Source organism: Anopheles coustani, chromosome 3 (assembly GCF_943734705.1).
Source record: "Anopheles coustani chromosome 3, idAnoCousDA_361_x.2, whole genome shotgun sequence".
NCBI classification, from domain to species: Eukaryota; Metazoa; Arthropoda; class Insecta; order Diptera; family Culicidae; genus Anopheles; species Anopheles coustani.
Genome location: NC_071288.1, coordinates 84,690,170 through 84,712,822, shown reverse-complemented (window position 1 = coordinate 84,712,822; position 22,653 = coordinate 84,690,170). Strand labels below are relative to the sequence as shown.

General features: G+C 43.2%; 4 protein-coding genes across 6 annotated transcripts; 1 reads left to right on the top strand and 3 right to left on the bottom strand.

The window, feature by feature from the left end:
- Window positions 1-271: 271 nt before the first annotated feature.
- LOC131271042 (TLC domain-containing protein 3A) lies at window positions 272-4,239 on the bottom strand. Of its 2 annotated transcripts, none has more exons than XM_058272500.1 (6): window positions 4,132-4,239; window positions 3,066-3,559; window positions 2,512-2,983; window positions 2,212-2,442; window positions 2,023-2,121; window positions 272-1,946 (listed from the first exon to the last, which is right to left on the bottom strand). In XM_058272500.1, exons 2-6 carry the CDS (start codon window positions 3,332-3,334, stop codon window positions 1,818-1,820), a joined length of 1,200 nt encoding a protein of 399 aa, XP_058128483.1. In that variant the 5' UTR covers window positions 3,335-3,559; window positions 4,132-4,239; the 3' UTR covers window positions 272-1,817. The 2 variants fall into 2 exon arrangements, with proteins under 2 accessions (XP_058128483.1, XP_058128484.1); XM_058272501.1 differs by having other exon boundaries at window positions 4,157-4,239.
- A 329-nt stretch (window positions 4,240-4,568) lies between these two features.
- Window positions 4,569-6,082, bottom strand: LOC131271027 (alkaline phosphatase 4-like). The gene is made up of 3 exons (XM_058272499.1): window positions 5,833-6,082; window positions 4,908-5,763; window positions 4,569-4,832 (listed from the first exon to the last, which is right to left on the bottom strand). Exons 1-3 carry the CDS (start codon window positions 6,080-6,082, stop codon window positions 4,628-4,630), a joined length of 1,311 nt encoding a protein of 436 aa, XP_058128482.1. The 3' UTR covers window positions 4,569-4,627.
- Window positions 6,083-6,586: 504 nt separating this feature from the next.
- LOC131270998 (eukaryotic translation initiation factor 5) lies at window positions 6,587-11,694 on the bottom strand. Its single transcript, XM_058272496.1, has 7 exons — window positions 11,558-11,694; window positions 10,626-10,901; window positions 10,135-10,231; window positions 9,792-10,042; window positions 8,759-9,412; window positions 8,408-8,682; window positions 6,587-8,318 (listed from the first exon to the last, which is right to left on the bottom strand). The coding sequence occupies exons 6-7, from the start codon at window positions 8,618-8,620 to the stop codon at window positions 7,125-7,127; spliced, it is 1,407 nt and encodes a 468-aa protein (XP_058128479.1). The 5' UTR covers window positions 8,621-8,682; window positions 8,759-9,412; window positions 9,792-10,042; window positions 10,135-10,231; window positions 10,626-10,901; window positions 11,558-11,694; the 3' UTR covers window positions 6,587-7,124.
- A 1,937-nt stretch (window positions 11,695-13,631) lies between these two features.
- Window positions 13,632-21,609, top strand: LOC131270904 (protein aubergine-like). Of its 2 annotated transcripts, XM_058272488.1 has the most exons (5): window positions 13,632-13,771; window positions 18,294-19,912; window positions 19,979-20,734; window positions 20,813-21,085; window positions 21,183-21,609. In XM_058272488.1, exons 2-4 carry the CDS (start codon window positions 18,315-18,317, stop codon window positions 21,075-21,077), a joined length of 2,619 nt encoding a protein of 872 aa, XP_058128471.1. In that variant the 5' UTR covers window positions 13,632-13,771; window positions 18,294-18,314; the 3' UTR covers window positions 21,078-21,085; window positions 21,183-21,609. The 2 variants fall into 2 exon arrangements, with proteins under 2 accessions (XP_058128471.1, XP_058128470.1); XM_058272487.1 differs by having other exon boundaries at window positions 20,813-21,609.
- The last annotated feature ends 1,044 nt before the right edge of the window (window positions 21,610-22,653 follow it).

Genomic DNA, 22,653 nt, shown 5'->3' with positions numbered 1-22,653 from the left:
TAACTGGATCAATAATATTCATGTTTTAATTATTAAAAATTACTATCTCTAACAAATATATTGGAAACAACAAGTATAATTCAACAGAATTGCCTACTACTTTTTTCTCAACCTGGAATACAATGCAATACCAAGTGTCTTCTAAGCACACCTACTTAGAACAAGCATTTTGCAGAAACATCTAGCAGTCAATCACGTGTTGACTTATCGCTAATACAAATCAAATTCGAGACCATCATTTAGAATAACAAAGGATAGGAAGGCTACAAAATCCAATACATATTTTATTTCCATGTAAATTGGTACACAAACACCACATTTCATTATGGTTCAGATATTTCGTATTACCCGATCAGTTTAGATGCCACATTTAACTGCAATACAATAACGTACTCAGTGCACAAACTCCTAACCAATGGTTTCGTCCAACGATTTCGTCTCGCTCGTGCAAGTTGTTACCTGCTAGTGTACATTTTCACAACGAAGACATTATAGCAAGGTGCCACCCACGATTTCGTTCAATCCCATTTTTATGTTCCCCACAACAACTACCAGTCTACACGAATGTTGGAACATCTATCAATTATTTTTCTGATTTCTAAATTTCAGTACACATTACTGGATAAACGTTTCCCCCAGAGTTCCAAATGGGTTTCTCAATTTTACTAGCATCGGCGTCCTCTAGCGTCTGAATTAACCGCTACACTGAACTATTTACTTTGTCTTCAATATCTATCAGGCATTTCCTTTTTGCAATACATGTTTTAACCTTCCAGCTTTGACGCGGTTGCTTAAAAAACCTCTCCAAATGTGCTACAGAGTTCTTACAGGTCTATCACATTCTCTAATAATCGGTAAACATCACACTAATATGAAAGCTCCATAGAATAGTTTTATATATATTTTTGTTTTGGATCGTCCGTCCGATAACCATTTCTCGACCGACCGTTTGTTTCCACTTCTAACACGTCTCCATCTCCAACATACACACACACACGTTAATTCCTGTTCCCGCCTTGCAACAATGAACACCACAAACGTACCGCAGAATTAATATAGGTGTATATATCTTCATAGCCAAAACGCACGAAAACGTTGTGCGTTGTTCTGTAGAAAAAATGCACAAAAAAAGTCTATCATCTAACGTTGGATTCGTTCGCTGTATAAGTAATCTTGTGTTTGTTGCCTCGGGTCAGCTAGTTATCCTTCGTAACAACAGTGTGTAAAAAGTAAGTGTAAGTGTGGGCTCCGTTGGTAAATCTCTAGGTTTTGGTTTTCTGGTGATAGTCTAGTACACGATTTAACTTAACTTAACGACAGAACAACGGCGTGTAATATTGTATACCTCCAAACAAAACGATTAGCTCGAAAAAGGCAAGAATAACTTGGAAGATCTGTGTTCCAGTCCCTGCACTACTTGGTTTCCGTGATTTTAAGCTGCACATCCAGTAGCAAAAAACTATGACTAGTAAACTAAATGAAAAGCGAAAAAATGTTTAGCTGCTTCTACTCTTTGTAAACATGGAAGTGAAAATCGAATGCTGGAACATTTCCGCCTTCATGCCATATCCGTGCCTATCCGTTCGTACCTCCCACAGTTTCGTTTCGTTTACTGTACGCACATTTTGTCCGCTGTGACGTTGCAAGACAACGTGTGGTTGTGAACATTGAATTTACACACAAAATAACACTTATGCCATAAAGTTACTAAGGTATGAATGCCCGCTTTTTTCCAGCACACAAAGCACAAACGTCAAGTCTCGCACTCGCACTTATCGCCCCGGGGATTTCGTCTAGTTGTCCTCTAGAAGTAAATTTTACATTAGGGAGCGTATTTCACTATCTTTGGATTGTGATGGTTTGATTGTTCCCCCATTGGCAGACACATCATTTGCGCAGGAAGAAGCGTTTGTGCGTCGGCGATTGTTTTTCGATGGAAAGAAAACCTAAAACATAGGAAAACAAATAAGTGTTTTAAATAAACTCCGGTGCTAATGATAAAGACTCGGGGAAAATAACTACCTTCATTGCACCTCGTACCATCAATCGGAACCAGTACAGCTGGGGTAAAAAGAGTGCCAAAATGCTGACCTTGCATCCCCATGGCAAATTCCAAACGGCCTGTAAGAAATCGGAGGTGGTGATAGAAATTATGCGGGAAACAGGCACTGAGCATTGTTTATCTTATCAACACGGAACGCATCAGGTTACCTCGAAAAATGGTTTGTTCACCACCTGGCTGTAGTAGTAGCACACGTAAGGCATGAGGAAGACACGACACCAGAAGAACGTTACCAGCATTAGCAGGCCATTGATGACGTACATTTTCGACTGCTTCAGTCCCATTACGCTGAGGATGCTCCGGAACGAAACGAACGGCGTGGACAGTTCCATCATGAACATGAAACTGAAAACACAGTCTCCGAGGCCGCCCCGAAGGTACTGCAAAAGAACAAATCGAAGCAGGTGAGCAACCGCACACGGTGTGTTTTTTTACACATTAAAGCCTACCGAAATTACGATCAACCCATACGAGCCAATAAACAGGTGATGGAACACCATCAAAGGATGCGACGCCAGGTACTTGGCAAAGCTGGGTATGCCCATTTTACTCTGGCCAACGAAGGATAGTGTGCCCTGCTCCATGCTCGGGATGTCGTCAAAGACTTCAAACTGCAGACCGTGTGTCGCACTTTCGCCAGGCTTTGCCACGCCACTATTAGCCAAACCATTGTTGCCGACATTGTTGTTATCTCCGGCTCGATCTGCCTGAAGACCGAGCTTCGCTTTGATTTTTATTGCAGCTTCAGCAGCGTAGATTTTGTACATGGACCAAAGGTCGTAGAAAAAGTACGACGCAGCGAACCAGGCGTACGATTCCGAGAGAAAATGTGAAGCATGTAGGAAATTTCTTGGGCACGACCATCGGCACACAAAAAGGCCGGCAATGCAGGAAAAGGCAGCCTGAACGGCCGAGACAAGCCTGCGAAAGAAGAATGAAAAAGTAACAGTGTGTCAAGATCGTACGATGTGATCTAAGTGTAATTTCACATTTTGCTACTTACTTGTTCGTGATATCCAAAACGTCCGACACGCGCAATCGGTAACGCTTGACAAAGTTGTGTCCGATGGAGGTCTTCAACAGGAGCTTGTTGAGAAACTCGGTAAGCGCCACGAAGTACACGAATCCTAAGCTGATAAGCAGTGCGCCCTTCTGCACCGTTATCCGATCACTTGGGTTCAACGTGGACAGACTGGCACAGGCCAGCGCAAACGAACCGACCGAGTAAAGCAGCGAGAACACACAGCCCTGTGTGTTTACCTTTTCCGCCATGGTGATGCGTACGATTGTTCTTCGTTTTCTTTTCACTTGTATCTGAGTATCTCCGAATGTGCGGGATACGGAAAGGATTATTTTTGACTATTTTCAAGCGTAGCTTCTTGACCAAAAGTAAAGTCACATTCACGAGTTGCTGGAGCACCACAACTAACTGGAGGACTTATAACTTTTGCATTATCATCATTAGTCTGCTTTTGTAACGATCGGCGTTGAAGTACGCTAAATGAGAAAAAAAGAAATACAAACTGTCTTAGGTGGAGGTCAACAGGAGTCAATTACGGTGCCAAATATGACATGACAAAGCAAAAGAAAAGGTAAACCACACCGTCATCCACGCACCGTGCTCGACTGGGACGGTTGCGGGTTACGTATTAGGAAAACGTAAGGAAAATAAACGGATGAATCAACTTTCGATTAGCGTTTCAACGCCCGTTGTGTCTGCTTCGCCGTCTACTACTGTCCTAGATCCGCGTACGGGCAGTGGTCCCGGGGGTCGTGGCGCTTACATAATAATCATGCCCTCTCCAAAGGTAAGGCTGGGGTGTTGTTTTGATGTCCGAGTTGTTACATCCGCGAGCGATGAAAACTCTTATCTCGCGGCTTTAAGTAAGAGCAACACAAAGGGAAGAGGATGGGCCTGATAATAAAGCCTGCTATTTAGAGGCTAACACAAACAACCGATAGCGCGGACGGCACGTGCACGTGCGCCTTTACCGCACCTGTAAGGCGTCGGGAGGACAAAATCCACCGAAATCGTGCTGCCACCGGAAACGTTCACTTTTTTAACCTACCATCGAGTAACGAAAGGATACGTACAGCTACATACAATCGAACTGCGGCACTACCTTCCACAGGTGTATTTTGTAGTGAATGAAGGAGGCGTCTGACGTATTGCGCTGCGAAGTAATTTCATAATCTGGCCAGCTGTCAAAAATGGCTGAAATTGTATGAAGGTATTGGTGTGAGGCACTTTTTGCCGTCGGTTTAGAGATTAGAGGAGTGGACTGTAACGTTTGTCTTTGCTAAGTAACTTTTTTCATACATTTATCGTTAAAAAAAGGTGAAACAACAAGCAATCGGCTAGTTGCATTTAGGTCTTTTTAATTTTCTATCCTCTTTTTCAATTGATATATCTTCTTTTGATTGAAGACAAGAAATAAAGCATAACAGAAGAATATGAAAAACAACGTTACAAAACAATGTATACTGAGATTCAGAAAAACCACCTCACGTATTTATTGCTTCGGCAAAGTATGCACCTTTAATAAAAGTTTCACATTCATATGATTAGAATATTTGAAGGACAAAGTTGGCTAGATCCGAATCTCGAAAACGGCCAGTTCTGGCAGCGTAGGATATAAAATGAGCCAAATACGTTTGGTTGTGCACACGATGCAACAAATGGGACATCGGTCCCGTGGCATGTACGGCTGCAAATCCTTCACGATTGCTAGATCGGAGCACTATTATCAGGCTATCTTCGAGGGTATCGCTAAAATGTGAATAAAAATTGTCAACCAATTTATTCAAAACCATTGCATACCACGCGTTTGATCGCGTTCAATACCTCAGTTTCCACATTGTTGACCGCACGGTGGCGTCCAGCTCCTGCAGAGAGATCTCTTTCATTGAGTCCGCAATTGCAACGAGCAGAAAACCTTCTGATGTATGCACGGAATGTAATGCACCGAGAGTTAGATTTTGGAATGCGCCTGGTTTCTTCAGTTCTAACTGATTGTATAAGCCAAGCACATATTCACTGTCATCCCCGGAGTTCAGAAGATCATTCATGTCCGCCGATACCCGGTAGGATAAATCATCTTGCATTTTTTGCCCTTCCCAGGCAGCAACAAAATTGTCCTTACATGATGGTGTCGTACAATCAAAGGATCCTGCGATGACGTTCAGCTGCTTTCCCGTATCACTCCGGAGTAGCTGCGTTTGGACGCTTGGGCAGTGTGTGGGCTCGGGAGACGTAAACGTCCAGCTTTCGTTCGGCGTGTGTGCGTAAAGCGCGGCCGGAAAGGGCATTACTATTTCCCCGTTGGTAACCAGCGCCGTCCGACGTCCGACCACCTGCGCCCACTGCACAATTGATGCTACTTCGTGCGTTTGATAATTATGCTCAACGTTTATGCATTCGTCCGCTGGTTCCACCCCCGCGTCCAATCCAATCGTGTTGGGACGAGTTTCAATGCCGCAAAACAAGGCCGTTGGGTTAAACTTAGCCCAACGATCTTGTGACGCACGCAGCAAAGCCAGATGAGGAAAAGATTCCCAGATCGGGGTTTGCTGAGCGCCAGACGATTCTGCCATGCCCAGGGCAACGAACAGGGCCACGTTCTTCGCTCGCCGATTGTTTTTCGGCACGCGAAACGCATTACGTAGCTCCGCGAGGTTCGTTTCAAACCATACCGATTGCTCTGAAAGAAGTAGAGGAAAAGTAAAACCCGCGGACAACCTCTGCCCCAAATGTGTGCAACACAACAAACCTGGGGGCAAATCAACCGTATGCAGTTCAATAGTGGCGACAAGTTGTTCCTCATTCTCGTACGATATTACGAACGCGACGCAAATAAAAATGATCGCCAACACAACCACTATAAGCAGTCCAATGCACAGTTTACTCAGGATGGAATTAATTTTGCATCGGGGAAAGCCGCTGGTAAGTTTTTGGCGATCATTTTCAGAGCCTTCAGGGTGGTTTACGCCCGTATCCAGATGAAATTCTTCCCGCTGCATCCTGTCGTCAAAAGTCCTACGGGTCTTTATAGCGCACGAGAAAGATCGATTGGTAGAGGAAACGACTAATGAAAGCGCGCAACTGCTTCTAATAATTGATACGCACTTCGACCGTATCGTACTGTGTACTGATGAGATACTGAAGTGCGCGCTGATGCTGGAGAAACATGAGCATTTTACGATACCACGTTACGATCACTTGTTTGCTGTGGGATGGAACGATGCCTATCACGGCAAGGGTGGGATAAAGCTGTAAAGATGGAGATAATGATGCATTCGTGCGCAGATTTGGGTAGCGTTATCTTGCAACTAACGTCTCGTAACGTTGCTGAGGAACATTCCGAAGGGTTTTGAGAGAATAAAAATTATATAGAAAATTAAGCTTTCAAAATGTGAAAGTTCACGAGAGGTTTTGTAAGTGATAAGCGGAAATTGTACTGAATGTGACAAAGTTAACTACTGCTTGAGGTTCTAATAAAGCGGAAAGTAAAACAAAAGTTTGTATTTTACTGAATGAAAATTTTTATTCTTTTTTTGTTTATTTTTTATATGCTTGAATGTTTATTTCCATACTAACACAGGAAAGAGATAAGGAAAAAAACGGATCATAAGCCATGCCATTCTTCGAATTAAAAGCTTCCACTGTGTGTATTCTCGTGATCATCCTACAGCACACAACATTCGTACGTAATTCGTAATTTCAACCGGTCGGTATTGCAATCGCGAATATCAAACAGAATATTAGCGATCGATTTTCGATAACCCATTACCAGCCAGGGGTGTGCGGACCTAATTTTCTTTGGACAAACCAGCAAAGCAACAAAAGCCAGTTCAATTACATGCCGATTCGATAAAGGTATGTTCTTACTAAGAAACAATGTCAGGTGAAAATAGTTGCCTGATTTGTGTAGAGAAAAATTCTCGAGGGATTTCGATAGGCTAACTATGCATATCTTTGTTCATCGTCCTTTGGATCACGAGAAAACGTGGACAAAACGCGAAAGAAAAGAAGTAAGGTGTTGGTAGAAGGTTCAGAGGAGGCTTAAATATCGTCAATGTTAAGATCTTCGCCATCCTCGTCGTCCTCCACGGCAGCAGCTGCAGCCTTCTTCGGTTCCGGCTTGGTCGGTCCCTTGCGCAGTGAATCCACCTTCGCGCGATCATCATACTCAATTTCGACCTCCGAGTCGTCATCCTCCTCGGATGACTCCTCCTCCTCGGCCTCCTGCAGCCACTGGACGAACGGTTTGGCCCGCTCATGGATCTGCGCGGCAACCTCCTTCGACACGTACTTCTTGCTGACCTTCTGCGACCAGTCGAGGATAACTTTCTCGTCCAGGACGTCACTGTCGTAGAACAGCTTGAGGATGCCGGGCACCTTGTCCATCAGTTTGTCGGCGTGCAGCGAGATGATCTGCTCTAGGCCACCAATAAAGTACTTCTGCGCCTTCTTGTCTTCGTGTGTAAAGCGCAGCAGCAAATTCCGATACTTGCGCGCCTCTTGCGTGATGTTGGAAGTGAACAATAATTCCGCCAGCACCAGCGTCGACTTCGACTGGATATCGAGCCGACTCGCCTCCGTCACCAGCTCCTTATGCACCTGCAAGTTGTCCAGCTCACCTGCGTCCCGCTTCTTCTTGACCAGCTCGTAGAAAATGTCCATGCGCTCCTTTTCCGTTTTGTCAAAGTCGTCCGAGACGGTCATGTTCTTGGCGCCATCGGTGAGATCCTGCATCCGGGCCCGCACCGCCTCCTCAGACGTATCGACGGTCCAGCTGACATCGTCCTCGCCGTTAGCAATTACACCCGCAGCCACGACACTCCCGGTTGTGCCCACAAGCGACTCGTTCGGTGACTCATCACCGTTGGTCTCACCGTTGTCGTGCGCCGATCCGTTGGCGGTGGTGTTCAGACCGACCGTCGAATCGTCACCGTTCTCACCCTTCTTCGAGCGCTTGTTACGCTTTCCTTCAGTCAACGACGCACCCTGACTAGCCGGGTTCACGTTCGGCGGATTCTTGATGATGTACGTGTTCACCTTGTGGTTCACCTCGAGGGGACCGTGGAAACCACAAGCTTTACAGCCCTGCGAGATGGTTCCCTTCTTGGACGAGACCAGCAAATCGGTTTCCGGATTGTCGCACTCAGGGCACAGCACGTACTTACGAATGAACCCGTCGAGTAGATCCTGCAACTTGGTCGCATCATGCGATCCATTCACGATGAAACGTTCGTTCTAGAATTGATAGAAGAAAAAAATAATGGTCATAATCAATTACAACCGAACTCAACCAGTCAGCGCAAAACACTCCCATTAATTCTTACCTTGTGATCAAACTGGGTTTGCGCACCCAGTTCGCACCCGAAGTACTTCGTCGGATAGGTTGCAGGCCGTCCAATAGCTCTGGCCACGTCCACCATGTTCACAATAACCGTCTTGATGCCGTTACCTTTACCTTCCACCTTCGCGTTGATACGCGGCATCTTGTAGCGATAGAAGATGTCAGTGACATTGCGATTCACGTTCACGGTAGCCATTTTTGCGACAGGCGTGTGATGCAGCGCACTCTTTTTACAACAAACGGGACGAAGCTGTTGATCTGCACGAAGATTAATGGAATGATTTATATGAGATTTTAATTACAAACAATGAAATGCAATGATAAAGTTATATACCTTACAGACTCAGGAATTCGTTCCTACTATAGTTCACACACTCGCAAGTGGTGTTCGTCAGCGGGAACTCTTCGATCCGATCTATTCGGCTATTGAACGCAGAACCAGATCGTCCGTCTGCAATTTGAACGCCGGCGCCGACAGCCTAACGATAGTATATGATGCTCGTGATTCTACTTCATGCAAAACAACTCTTCCCCGGGTGTTTCAACTATGGATGGGGAGAAGGGTTCAGATAGCACTGCACCGTTGTGGTGATGATTCTTAACGAAACCAACGAGACGGCTGCTGCAAGCTGACCAAATTCATCTGTTCACCGGTGAAGCGATCGATGATCGGTCGATTTTTTTGCGAATGCAATCCTCCAGTGGCGATTACGGCGTACTCGAATCTGCTGTGTGCCGTTGTTGTTGGTGACAAAAGCATTTGTGGGATGATGTGGTGATGGTGGCGCGTGGTGGGGCTTTTATCGACCCTCTTTCTTAGAGATAAATCAGCAGGATCAATTCCTCTGTTCACTTCCCGTCCTACGTGGTACGGGATTTGTTTTCCGCCTTGACACTGAGGCAACAATATATATATTGTCCTCTAGTTATAAACACACCAACACGTTACTTCCACTGTCTACCAAGGTAGCCTTTTTCGCAGATCAATCTACCGTGCATAATCAATACAAACAAATGACAAAAACAGAATAAAATCCTTAATTATTAGAAATGTTCAATCTTGAACGAGTATCATTTAGCAACGAAAAAGAAAATAGGGTATGATTGAATTATAAGAACGATAGTTAACGCATAATCGAATACTACGGTCAAACAAATTGCAAGCTATTCTATAGCCTATTCCCGAAGTATTAGGTGTTTATATACGTGTCGAGTTTTTTTTAAATTTTCGTATGTATGGCAAAAAGCAACTGTCGGCAAAGTAACGACGCACCAGAACAGTTTATCTTCTTGATTCTTGATAGCTCATGTAGAATTTAGTAGAAATGTTAAACATTCTTTTCCTACCACAAATAGAGAATATTCACCTCTTTCAGCTTGCTGTTCCAAACGAATGCGGGAGACACTCTTTCGCCAAATGCAGACGTTGATTTTCGCTGCTTTAAGCGAGCGAATGTAGCGACGGATTAGCGATGCACAGCTCGTACAATATATTCGTTAAGACGATACTTATCACAATTTAAATAAAAATATACAGGTGCCTAATTTTGCTTCAATTTTTCACGTTTCCCTGAACGGTTGTAATTTCCGGTGTCTATTGCTAGAATATTTTGAAGTCCTGCCAACGATTGAAAGAATGAAAGAAAATGCATCAGTTGCTAGGCAAAGGATGTGTTCGTGGAGCAGCAGCAAAAACACTAAGAAACGTACCTATGACTTTTACTGCTCCTATGAGAAATCATGCACGTCGTACCACTGAAACTCCGTGATATGGAAGATAGCGGTGCTCCTTTGAGTGCTGGTGTTTCTGGAAACAAAGAGAAAAGTAAAGTGAGAAATATTAAAGCATCAAACTGGATTGATAAAAATTATCATTGGATAGCTTGTTACAAGATATCAGTAAATCACATCTATAAAACGCAGGATTAATGACCTTATTTATGGTAATTTGAATTTATAATGGATCAAATAGAAATGGTGAACGTAATGATACTTTTTTTAATTATTATGAAAACAAAGCTCTCAAACAGGAACAGTTACCATTTACCATTTACGAAACAAACCTTCCATTGTCAATCATTTATTATACGATCGAAACTAGTATTGTTTTTGGTGGTTTGGTTGGGTAGTTATTTCTTCGCCAAAGTTGCATTCGTGGCAACCGCAGACTTTACTTTTCTATAATATTGTGAAGCACTTACCTTGTACGCTTTCTAAAGGCATATAAAACGATAGGCGCCGCTCCAGGCGATCCTTTTGGCTGGTAATCAATTAACCCAACTTTCGGCAAATCAGTAAGGATGCAGACCTAAACAACGTCACGCACTTCCACTTCGACCCCGCTCGGATGATGATGATGCAGACGACAGATGTTGGCTAGAAGAGGAAGTGCACTCTTGCAGCTGTTTCCAGCGATTCTAGGATTCACGCTACGTGCATACGTAATGCCGTCGACACGTAAGGCAAATATGTTTTAGCTGTGAAATAAATTCAAGAAAAGAAAAAAATCTCTGATAGGTGCAAAATGTTCCCTGCGCTCAATAGCTCGACAACTTGCTAATTGTTCAACATGGAAAAGAGGGCGATACCCACATACAATTGTCTGAAAAAATTGTCCTCCATTACCCTCGTAGATCAATAAGACTGCGGCTCAGGATATTTCGAGCATAACCGACACCGGAGGAAATCAGGTTACTACTTTCGATTGTAGATCGAAGGGAGCCACGACATAGCTGGGCCTCACAAATATGGCGAGTCTAAAATTCTTATCATTGTTACCAATACCATTTTCGAATGTGAATAGAAAAATCAATACGATTCTAATCACGCTGCCATTGGCTTAATAACTTTGACGACATTGTGGCTTTAATTGATGGAGTTCAATAAACCATTACGCAAGTAAAATTTCTCGGTTTTAAGTTCATTACTGCTGCCATGCGAAAAAATTGCTCGCTGATTCGAATGAGACCGTCGTGAGCTCGCTCGAATGCGTGTGAGAGAAAGAGACGAAATTTACCACGTCCCTCCTGGTATTTCAACAGGAAAAGAATGGCGAAGATTTTTCTCACGCAATTTACCAACTACCATACCGAGAATAACTCGAACATTTTATGAAAATGTCAAAAATACTTACACGTTATGGAAAATGGATGGGAAAACACATACACGCCCGACGGATTATTGAAGCAACTATCGCAAAACTTTGCTCACAATTTTCCCACACAACTGGTGAAGTCACGAACTACTTTGGAAGTGATGAAAAATTTGCTGCAACGTGATAAACGCATGCTTCATAGTCTTCCCACAAGAAGGGCTTGCGCTTAAATGTTGTTTTATGGCGAATATATCTTCTTTCCTAGTCTCACTTGCTAGTTTCTTCGAGTGTGAAAGACGTCACGAAGCAAAGTATGCACAGATCATATATGGGCTATGCTATGTTGTGGCAAGTCCAGGGTTGTATCTGTCTGCGGTTGTCAAAGAATGATCATAATTAATAGAAAGAATTTCGATTATTTCGATGATAATCACAGTTTATATTAATTTTAGTAGGCATTATATATATATATATATATATATATATATATATATATATATATATATATATATATATATATATATATTCATGCTAAACAGATGAATACTAACAGCAGCAAAAAGCAAAAAAAAACATTTAGCATTTTTTCCATAATATCAAGGTAACTGGAACAAAGCGGAACCTACGGTAGATGTCAGTGGTTTGTTACCAGCCCGCTACACGAGCCGCAAACTCCAACCGCAAACTCAAAAACCGTATAAGTTTACGTCAAAATCTTTGCGGTTCGTGTAGCCGCGTTTTGCGGTACCAATGCTGTCGCCAGTTAATGCAAGCGCAAAGTTCTTGATAGTCTAGGCACGCGTCATTCTCTGCTGTTTTTATTTTTGATATTTCAGTTTACTCAAAAAGCTTCCTTCAAAGCAAACAAGATCTTATTTCAGTTCACACTAAAAGTAAAATATGCATCCATCACATTATCGCCTTATGCATTTGCACCGGGTGCCACATTGCCGAAAAAAAACTGCCTATTAACCTTAAAATCCAACGGAAATGTAATTTAGTTTCATCATAGGCAGAGACGAATGGCTGAGGAGGTCAAAGTTTCTGAAATAAAAAAAAAGTTTCATCACGGGGAAATAAATCTCAAATTAAAAATTCTAGCTATAAAATGAATATTACCGTAACTACAAAAGAAACACGTAAACTTATCACCGTATGTCCGTTGATTTTGTTTTTGAGGTTTGTTATGTTTACATTTATTTCATTTTCGCCTTCTTCTTCTTTTTTTTATTACTTTGACACTTCGCAGGAGAATGTGGTCGCAGGAGAATCGCAGGGCCAACTCGTCAGAGCACTGACATCAGCCAACCTCATCAAATTCAACGTCTCATGGCATACCACAGATATGTATACCGTGTATGCTTGACAGAGGTAATCTTTCAATTCCACTAGTGTTTGGAAAATCAAATCCCACAGGGACTTGAATCTATTAATTCAAATCTATTCCGAATTCCAAAACTCCAAATCCTAATCCTAATCCGTTATATTTGTTAAATTCAGTGAATAATTTACTTAAGAATCAGCATATGTATTTGACAATCTTCTAATCAAATTAATACCACCATCGCTCTAGTCTTTTCAGAGAAATATGACGAAAATCGCATCAAATCACTACTGATATTTTGCCTTTTCCATAATAAAAACATGACATGAATTTCTGATGTGAGGTTTCCCGTTGTAAGTTTGTACATACATGAATTTTACTTGAAAGTTAAATCACGAATAACTTAACCTAAGTTCAATCCATTCTATCCAACGTTCCATTCTCGTAAACTGAAATCTTTCTGAAATTCCCGGTTGACAGAAATTGACATTGTTGCTGGTACTATGTAGTGCCAGCAAGAGTCCCAGCAATCTGCCATGGAAAAACTTGCTGGTACTACATGACAGCTGCAAAAAATTTGAATTTTTGTCAACCGGGTTGTCTACAGATCGACTTGTTCTTTAGAATCCGTCAAATGGGATTCAAATCTTTAGAATCTGTCAAATGGGATTCGAATCTGTAGAACTCGTCTAGGGATCGAATCTTCAAATCTTCCGAATCCCGATTCTGCCAACACTAATTTCAACACTGACCCAGCAAAAGAGTTTCATTTCGTTTCAGTAGGTCGTTCAGTTCACACGTATCTCCATTTAGACTTGATTCCTGCTGCGGAATTAGTGAGAGCAGTGCGAGTGAAGTTTAGTGATTGTGCAGTTCAGTGCAGCTAGCTCGACCGGCATTGATCAATTAATGTGAACAAGCGTGAAAAGGTATGTAATTTGATCATTGCATTTTCTGAAATGACATTTTCGCTCGCTTCCCAAGGTGCATAATTTTTGGTCATTGAAGTGCCAAATAGTATCTTTTTGGAATAACTAAAATAAAATGGCCGCCGTCAACTTCGATAGCAGACACTTATTCATTTTGTTACACAAGCGTGCCTAGATCATTTTTCGGTATTGTAAATAATTGAGACGCAGCTTAATGGTTGTGGCTTGGCGTCCGATCGAATGACGTATAATCTGTATATATTCTATGTTTTGATTGTATGGGATTGTTCGTTTCGAGTGAGTACTGTACATGCTTATCGCCGACTAAAAAGCAGCTGCCGAAGAATATTGGCCTTGTTCTTTTGGAAGTATCAAACCACTTATACTTAGAAGCACACGCATCCGCCCGCGTGCCGTCTAATTCCGCCACACACTCACACATAGTCAGTTAGGTCCTTCGAGGGAAACCGAAAGTTTACCTGCCATTGGCGCTGCCCTTTTTGTTTGCCTTGCCGGCTGAACTGAACAAACGTGTTTGGACGTTTTTGGTTCCGTTGTACCCGTTTTGTGTCAAGTTTTGTGAAAACCTTTGAGTGGTACTGGGAATAGGTATTGACAGATTCACTATGTTCCTATATTTTTGAGGTTTCTATTTCTTCGGAGTATCGAAACGCTCTTGGTTTTAATATCGTGGATATGATCGCCACCATTAACACTGTTTTCAGTGGAATAAAATGGCGGTTAGGCAGTTTTTTGTCGATCCATGCAGTTGTGTATTTTGATGATGCCACATTTTGTAACACTTACTGTTTTCTTTGGTTATGGTATTCTGTGTTAGTTGGTTCAATGCAACCAAGAATGCTGAGCATCATATTTCAGCCTCGTCATGAAAATGTACATGTTCAGGGTATGATGGGAGAATGAAAAGAAAGCGATAAGGAAAGGAAGAAAATAAATATCTTTAGTCGTGTGTGACAATCCGTTAAACAAAGTGATGCTAAAGCCACCAAAGAAGATAACAAAGTAAGCGACAAAAAAGTAGGTGAAAGCCTACTACTGAATCTGCTTTTTGTTTCCCTTAAATGTTGCCCCAACAATAGAAGTTAAATTTGAACGACTATTCGTCGATCGTCCTTATCGAAAGTTGTCTTTAGTTATGTCTCTGAAATTCATGTTCAATAGTGGGTACGAGTTGATATATTGTTGTAGAAGACTATAAAGCAATGTATTGAAAAATATCGAATTTTATTTTATTTCATAAAACAATTTTTCTACCTTTGCGCTTCCTTCGACCTTAAATAATGCGATTTAAACCAATCTAGTGGTAGTTTTATTGTTGTCGGTAGATAGGAGATCATTAGTGGATTTGAATGAAATACATTACAGGGAATTTAAATAAATATCAAATGTAAGTAAATCAATTTTTTTAAAGGCTAATTCGCAATGAGCGGCAAGTGACAAGTGGCAAGTTGCAGCGTACCTGCTCTGTGCGAATGGGGCCTAGCAACAAGTAGTTACTTACAACCGAGTAATTTTTGCCGATAGAAATACAATAGAACCGAGTTTATTTTTGCAGGCAAAAGTAGGAGGTTGACAACTCGTTTAATTACAAGATGCCAAATAAAAACTTGTTAGTTTTCGTGATTGGTTTTGAATAACTTCCGACTTTTATTACAGGAATATTATTTTGTAGCATCAAAGATTTGTTTTTTATTTATTGAAGATCAAATCATTAAAATGCATACCATCCTGTTTGTGTGAGTGATTTTAGTTACCAGCAAGTACTTGCTACAGTGCGAACGGCTACTTGCCTACTTACTTGCAACTTGCATCTGCCGACGTGCAGCCTTAATTTTAGGCCTTTACCTGATCAAACTTTAAAAAATATTGAGAACTCATGAAAATCATGGTATACAATGTGAACTAAGATTGAAAAAGATTTATTGAACACCTTTTAATATTTTGTTTGGCCTCCTTTGGGATTACCAAACGGGTTTCAAGCGGCTAGGCATCGAATCAATTAATTTTGTGGTGAATTCAAGTTCGATATTGTCTTTTTGGGAGTAACTGTATATCAGTCATTCCTGCACCAAACGCGCAGTATGTTTGGGATCGTTATCCTGCTGGTAAAAGTAAACTGCTGAAAGTTGCGATTTTGCCGCACTTTCTTTGACTTTTTTTTTATATTTGGATGGCCAAGCCGTATCGTACTTGTTTTACCAAAAATATTACATTTTTCTTAACCTAATGCTAATTGTAGCGTGGCATTTTCTCCAGCTTACCGCGGCTGTAACCTTATCCCGGGTTAACTCAGTTGTTGACGGGTTGGCTGTGGACTGTGCCGGCGGGTTGTGCTGTGGTCTGTGAGTTGGGTCTTGTGGATGGTGCGGGGTGGCTGGATATCGCATGTGTGGTGCTCGGCAGCCGCAAGCGATGCCGCCCCCTACCACACGCTATCCCGTACTCGAGGTCCATTGCATCCATATCTACACGTTAATTCACACAACAAAAGGAAGACAGGGAATTTGGATGGAAGCAGGATTGTTTTACAGTGCGATTCCATATTTTTCTGGCATATTTAAAGATAAATCCACGCGTATTTGAAATCCTTTTGCCCCAGGATGTCACGGATGGGGGTCGCGGGGGCCTCCCCAATACCTGGAGCTCGGCTAATAGTTTGGGACGTGAGGCGTCGAAATCCACGCATGACCAGAGGATGTGGTCAGTCTCGTGGAATCCTTCGCCGCAGCCGCATGCTTTGCAGTCAACCAAGCCTACACGTTGCAGGTGTCCATTCATCGCAAAATGGTTTGACATAAGTCTAGACATCATGCTGATGAACGCGCAACCCACTCCGAATCCTTTGAACCAGGGGCGCAAAGTTATCTGGGGTGTGATCGAATGCAGAAACCTCCCGAGCTCATCATCATCCCACCTCCTCTGCCACCTAGATAAGCAGAGTTGTGACATGGAAAGGAACTCGTGAAGCGGAATCGGCCTCTCAAAGAAGCTGTCCTCGTGGGCACCGCGTTTGGCTTGAATGTCGGCCATTTCGTTGCCCACAATGCCGCAATACGCTGGAACTTATATTTGCGATATCCATCCTGAACGCTTTATCAAACATTGAGCACAAGACGTCGTGTATTTTATGAATAATGTGATCTTTGCTCTTAAGAGAATTGGCTGAGCAGCACTTAGACCGTCTATGAAAATGTGAAAAGTGTCAGGTGGTCTCGCGCTGATGATCATCCATCAGTCCATGAAAGATGGGTATCAGTTCTGCAATGTAGCCGGGAGCATGGCTGGCGCAGTTTATGGTAGATCTCGGAGGTGTGGTTAAACACTCCGAAACCCGTGCCTTCGTGCGAGGAGGAGCCGTCTGTGTAAAATGTGTTGCCCGTCGGTAAGTGGCCAAACTTCTTCACACAAATTCTGGGAATGGACATCGTGCGTAGGGAATCGGGCATTTCCTTGGTTTCCGCCTTGAATAAGGTGTCTATAGAAATTAGGGAATTGTAGGATTCTGGGAGAGCAGTACGATAATGTAAGCTAGGGCAGACCTGAAGTGATAGAAAATCATGAAAAGTTTTCATGATTTTGCATTTTGAGCCCACCTCAAAATTCTCTAGCACTAAAGGATTAGATACACTGGCTCGTATAAGAAGGCGAAGCGAAAGCTGGGTGAAACGAAGAATCAGCGGCATCACCATTCCAAGGACATATTATGTGTTGAGTTCATGCTTCCTAGAGCAATACGCAAACAACGGTACTGGATCCGCTCGAGCTTGATCAAGTGCGTCTCGGCCGCCCAGTGGAAGCAGATGCAACCATAACCAGATCGTGGTCTGGTATAGCCTCAGGAGATCAGAGGGATGAGCTCAAGAAGTTGATCCTCTTACTACATTTCTGTAGTAAGGAATTGACATGTGACCTCCACACATTTTTTTTTGTATCGAACCATACGCTTAGGTATCCAAAAGTTCTGGCAATTGTGATGTTTGTGCCATAGAGAAAAACATCAAAGACCGGGTTAACCAGTCTGTTGTTCTCCGTGTCATTTCCGATTTTTGAGGCGAAAATTCGATACCTAGGCTGGCCGCCCACATGGTGAGATTATCCAGTGTGGATTGAAGGGGATTTGTAAACCGGCGATGGTCTTTGCTGCCAATTGCCGAAGTGTGCAATTCGGCGCTATAACAACGCTTTCCACCGTCGTACTTTATGGTCTGTATTACATGCTTCGCGTCCAGCTCCTCATTTTTCGTTATCCAGACAATTGTTTGCCCATCGCTATCAAACAAATTTATTTTGGTTTCGTATGTGAACAATACATAACATGGGCTTTTATTCACTTTGTTTTTTTTTAGCAAATTCTAATCTTTTCCTTTTGGCAGCAGATACGATTTTTTTAATACTTTTCGCACAGCCTGAACAGAAACTGATTTTCAAATAGTTCAAGTTAAACCATTTCATTAATAAAAATTTCACTACTTTTATTCTCAATTTCTTTTTCACTTCGTAGCTCTTTTTGGAACCACAAATAATGGAACAACAACAAGCAGCTCAACGAGGCCGGGGACGTGGTAATCTCCGTGGCGCTGCCGGCGGTACAGGAGGAACAGCAGCTGGTGGCGGTCGTCCGCAGCCCGACTGGAAACAACCCAGGTCGCAAATGCCTGGTGCGGGAGGAAATGGTGGAGGAGAACCGGCTGCCAAAATGGCCGATCCGTCGTCGTCTGCGGTTGTACCTCAACGAGGCGGAAACGGCGGTGGCAACGGTGGAGATGCCACGGGTCGTGGAGCCATGCGAGGAAAGCGCGCAATGCCGGAAGTCGTCGTGACTCGACTCGCAAATGCGCCATCAAAGCAGGGTGCAACCGGTTCGAAGATGGTCTTAAAGACTAACTATTTTCGCCTGAACCGTCTGGATAGAGGTGTGGTATTCCAGTATCGCATTGACTTCGATCCGCCGGTGGAGGACTCGCGCGTCATCCACGCGCTGCTACGGATCCATGGGGCTGCTTTCGGGCCCTACATTTTTGAAGGGACTATGCTGTTCCTTTATAACAAGCTTAAAACCGAAATGGTTGAACTTCAGGTGAAGGACCCCCGGACGGATATTCTTTATAAAATGACGGTTCGGCATGTTGGCACTGTGGACATGGCATCGGAACAAGCCATGATGATCCTAAATCTAATGCATCGTCAAGCAATGGCCAGTCTTAAACTATTGGAGATGAACCGTCATTTCTTCGATCCTGTATCAAAGATCGCCATCCCGCAGTACGGACTGGAGCTTTATCCCGGTTACGTCACGTCTATCCGCCAGCACGAGCAGGACGTAATGTTGTGTATCGAGATCACACACCGTGTCCTGCGAACCGAAACATGCTACAATGCGCTCCAAAATATGATGCGCAATCCCGGCCGGTTCAAAGACCAGTTCAAAAGCGTCTTGATTGGGTCTGTGGTTATGTCGATTTACAACCAAAAAACATACAAAATAACAGACGTCGACTTCGAGACCACTCCATCCTCGACCTTCTCCAAAAAGGACGGCTCGACCATTTCATTCGTCGATTATTTTAAACAACAGTATAACATTCAAATTCGCGACCCGAAGCAACCGATGCTGGTATCCGTGCCGTCGTTGCGCATGCAGCGTTCCGGTGTTACCGGTCCTATCATGCTCGTGCCAGAATTGTGCCGTATGACGGGCATCACAGACGAGATGCGTCGAGATTTCAATTTGATGCGTGCCATCGCCGACCACACACGTATCGGAGCGGATAAGCGTATCGAGCGCCTGCAGAAGTTCAATTCGCGACTGCAGGAAACCAAAGAGAGTCGAGACGTGTTTAAGTATTGGAATACCGAGCTTGATCGGCGCTTGGTGGAGGTTCCAGCTCGCACCCTCCCACAAGAAAATATAATTTTCCGCATCGATGCACCCGGCATTCCGGCCGGTGCGGAAGCTGATTGGACCTCGGCTTTTCGTAATAATCGACTATTTAAGTCGATTCCGCTGAACAACTGGTACGTCGTGTGTCAACGTGGCCAAGAGGGGCTAATCAATGATTTCCTCGGCTGCATGATGACCGCGGCCAAGGGAGTTGGTTTCATGATTGCCCACCCGCAAACGTAAGTTAGCTGAAGTCGAGCGCGAATTTTCCCATGTTGTACTAATCTTATTTTCTTTTCCTCCAGGGTGCTGACACGGGACAACAATAACAACTCTTACGTAGCTGTGCTGAACGATCTGATCAACAAAGACCCACAGCTGATCATGTGCGTGGTGCCGAATGATAATGCCGACCGTTACAGTGCCATCAAGAAAAAGTGTTGCGTTGATCGGGCGATTCCTACTCAGGTAATCAAGGCGCGCACGATCACACCAAAGGGTGGCAATCCGCGCACCCTAATGTCGGTAGCGACGAAGGTAGCCATTCAGCTCAATTGTAAGTTGGGCGGTATCCCATGGATCGTGAAGAATCCTCTCAGTAGCGTGATGGTGGTGGGTTTCGACGTGTGCCACGACGCGCGTGATAAGTCCAAGTCATACGGTGCCCTCGTTGCTACGATGTACGCGACCAGCGGCGGTCCGGAGCCGCGGTACTTTTCCAGCATTGAGCCGCACGCCCGTGGCGAGGAGCTGTCGAGTTTCATCTCCACCAACATCGTCAAAGCGCTGCGCTCCTATCAGCAGCAGTTCGGTGCAGGGGTGCTCCCACGGCGCATCCTAATGTACCGCGATGGTGTTGGCGAGGGCCAGCTGGGACATGTTGTGCGACACGAGGTGGACGCCATCAAAAAGCGCTTGGCGGAAGTGTACGTCAACAGTGAGTTCAAATCGCAACTCACAATTGTGGTGGTGAACAAGCGTATCAACACGCGGCTCTTCATGGGTGGCCGCAATCCACCGCCCGGAACGGTGGTTGATGATATCATCACTTTGCCGGAAAGGTATGAGATATATTGAAATAGTTGGGAAAGATGCAGAAAAGAATGTCACCATGTGGGTTTCTCTCTCTCATATTCTAGGACGGATTTCTACCTAATTTCACAGTCCGTGCGCCAAGGGACTGTTTCGCCTACCGGATACAATGTCATTTTTGACGAGAGTGGTTTGAAGGCAGATCAGCTTCAGGTCTACACATCAAAACAGACTCACGTGTACTACAACTGGTGCGGCTCCGTTGCTGTTCCTGCGGTGTGCCAGTACGCCCACAAGCTGGCGTTCCTCACGTCGCAGCACCTCCACCAGCAGCCGCATCAGCAGCTCGAAAATCGTCTTTACTACCTCTAAATTAGGAGGTAAGAGAGAGGAGGTTGTTGTGCAGGGCGATTTTTTTTTTTATTATTTTTTAATTTTTCAAACGAAAGAAGTACAAATGTTAATGAATTTTCGTAGCCGAAGGCGGTGACAATCTTCCATTTAAAATGCCAGTGGTACACTCTACTACACACTTAGTTAAGGTCGTGAGATGTGCCTGAGGAAAAAAAAACCACAACTATTGAACCAACGCAACGAACACTTTCGGCATGGCCGTTTTGTGTGCGGTATGCTTAGTCCTATAAGAGATTATAACTACAGCGCTGTACCATTTTGTTTCGTTTGTACTGTTATTCTTGATTGAACCACCATTGCACAATTGATATCATTTTCATATATTCAATGAACAAATTTCGGTTTTCTATTTCAAAATCATATTTCATTTTCTTTTAAATTTGTAACTCTTGATCATCTCTTACGTAAACATACGAAACGAGCCTTACATAGGTTCTGTCAAACCAATGAACTTATGAATAAAATGAATTTTTAAATTTACTATATCAAATTGATTGTCGCCTTGTTTTTTCACCTGAATGATGAATTTATCCAGTTTTTGAATTCTTGGGGCTATGGTTGTTTTACCAAGATTAATGCGAGTATATTGGGAAATTTGTATAGTTCGCAAGTCGTTTAATTTATGAGAGTTGCGTGGAAATTATTTAAATTCGATTAGTATTGGTGAAACATTGTTTCTGGGTCAAACTTTCAGATATCAGGGAAGGCTTTTTTCAGATAACATTACAACTCAGGAAACTCAGCTTTAAACCATTCGTTTTCAGACTTCTAGTTGGAACTGACGCGAATAAATTACATGATAGAAAGAAACCCCTTAGATTGGATATCCCTAGGATATTTACTTCAAACTAGCGGTTTTTTTTTTCGCTCACTTTGCCGATGTGTGAACCACGCTGCCTTTTTCAACGAGAAGCTGACCTACATCCGGGGTCGTCCGTCCGCAAAACGTCGTGTTAACGTGTGCTCACCTCTATCCACTTCCAGAGGAACATTGAGCTCGTACATGAAACCCTTTGAAAAGCAAACTTTGTATGATTGTGTTTGTTGCGCTTATGTTTTTACGACATTGCAACAGAAAATATATACACCAAGAAAATATATGTAGGGGAAGGTGGGGCAAGACGCGCCGGTGGGGCAAGATGCCCCGGCCTGTTTTTCGCTGAATTAAGCCATTTAAAAATAATTTAAGTAATAGAATATGTTCATCAACGTATCTACTACAGACTATGTAAATTTCACTGCACGAAATAACCATTTCAAAAAGAAAACGAGAAAAAACCAAATTGACTCTAAATGATCTAATATTTTGTCACTTTTATGTAAGGTATGGCATGCTTTGATATAATATTTTTTAAACACCGAGGCCTTCTTTTACTACCTGATAATGGTATTTAACGAATACCGAAGAGAAACTGTTTTAAAATTCTCAAAATTTTGAACAAATTACATAAAACGGACGATCCTCAGAGTGGGGCAAGATGCGCCGGCCTTGGTGGGGCAAGACGCCATAGCATTCCAAATGTAAACAATGGGG

Bases quoted from the DNA above. Each gene is read 5' to 3' on its own strand.
- LOC131271042 (XM_058272500.1), bottom strand. From the start codon at position 3,334: ATGGCGGAAAAGGTAAACACACAGGGCTGTGTGTTCTCGCTGCTTTAC. The intron at 2,122-2,211 runs GTAACCTGATGC...GATTTCTTACAG, and splicing joins TGAACAAACCATTTTTCGAG to GCCGTTTGGAATTTGCCATG. The intron at 1,947-2,022 runs GTAGTTATTTTC...CCTATGTTTTAG, and splicing joins TGGTACGAGGTGCAATGAAG to GTTTTCTTTCCATCGAAAAA.
- LOC131271027 (XM_058272499.1), bottom strand. From the start codon at position 6,082: ATGCAGCGGGAAGAATTTCATCTGGATACGGGCGTAAACCACCCTGAA. The intron at 5,764-5,832 runs GTTTGTTGTGTT...TACTTCTTTCAG, and splicing joins TACGGTTGATTTGCCCCCAG to AGCAATCGGTATGGTTTGAA. The intron at 4,833-4,907 runs GTATTGAACGCG...TTCACATTTTAG, and splicing joins TCAACAATGTGGAAACTGAG to CGATACCCTCGAAGATAGCC.
- LOC131270998 (XM_058272496.1), bottom strand. From the start codon at position 8,620: ATGGCTACCGTGAACGTGAATCGCAATGTCACTGACATCTTCTATCGC. The intron at 8,319-8,407 runs GTAAGAATTAAT...TATCAATTCTAG, and splicing joins AAACCCAGTTTGATCACAAG to AACGAACGTTTCATCGTGAA.
- LOC131270904 (XM_058272488.1), top strand. From the start codon at position 18,315: ATGGAACAACAACAAGCAGCTCAACGAGGCCGGGGACGTGGTAATCTC. The intron at 19,913-19,978 runs GTAAGTTAGCTG...CTTTTCCTCCAG, and splicing joins ATGATTGCCCACCCGCAAAC to GGTGCTGACACGGGACAACA. The intron at 20,735-20,812 runs GTATGAGATATA...CTCATATTCTAG, and splicing joins ATCATCACTTTGCCGGAAAG to GACGGATTTCTACCTAATTT.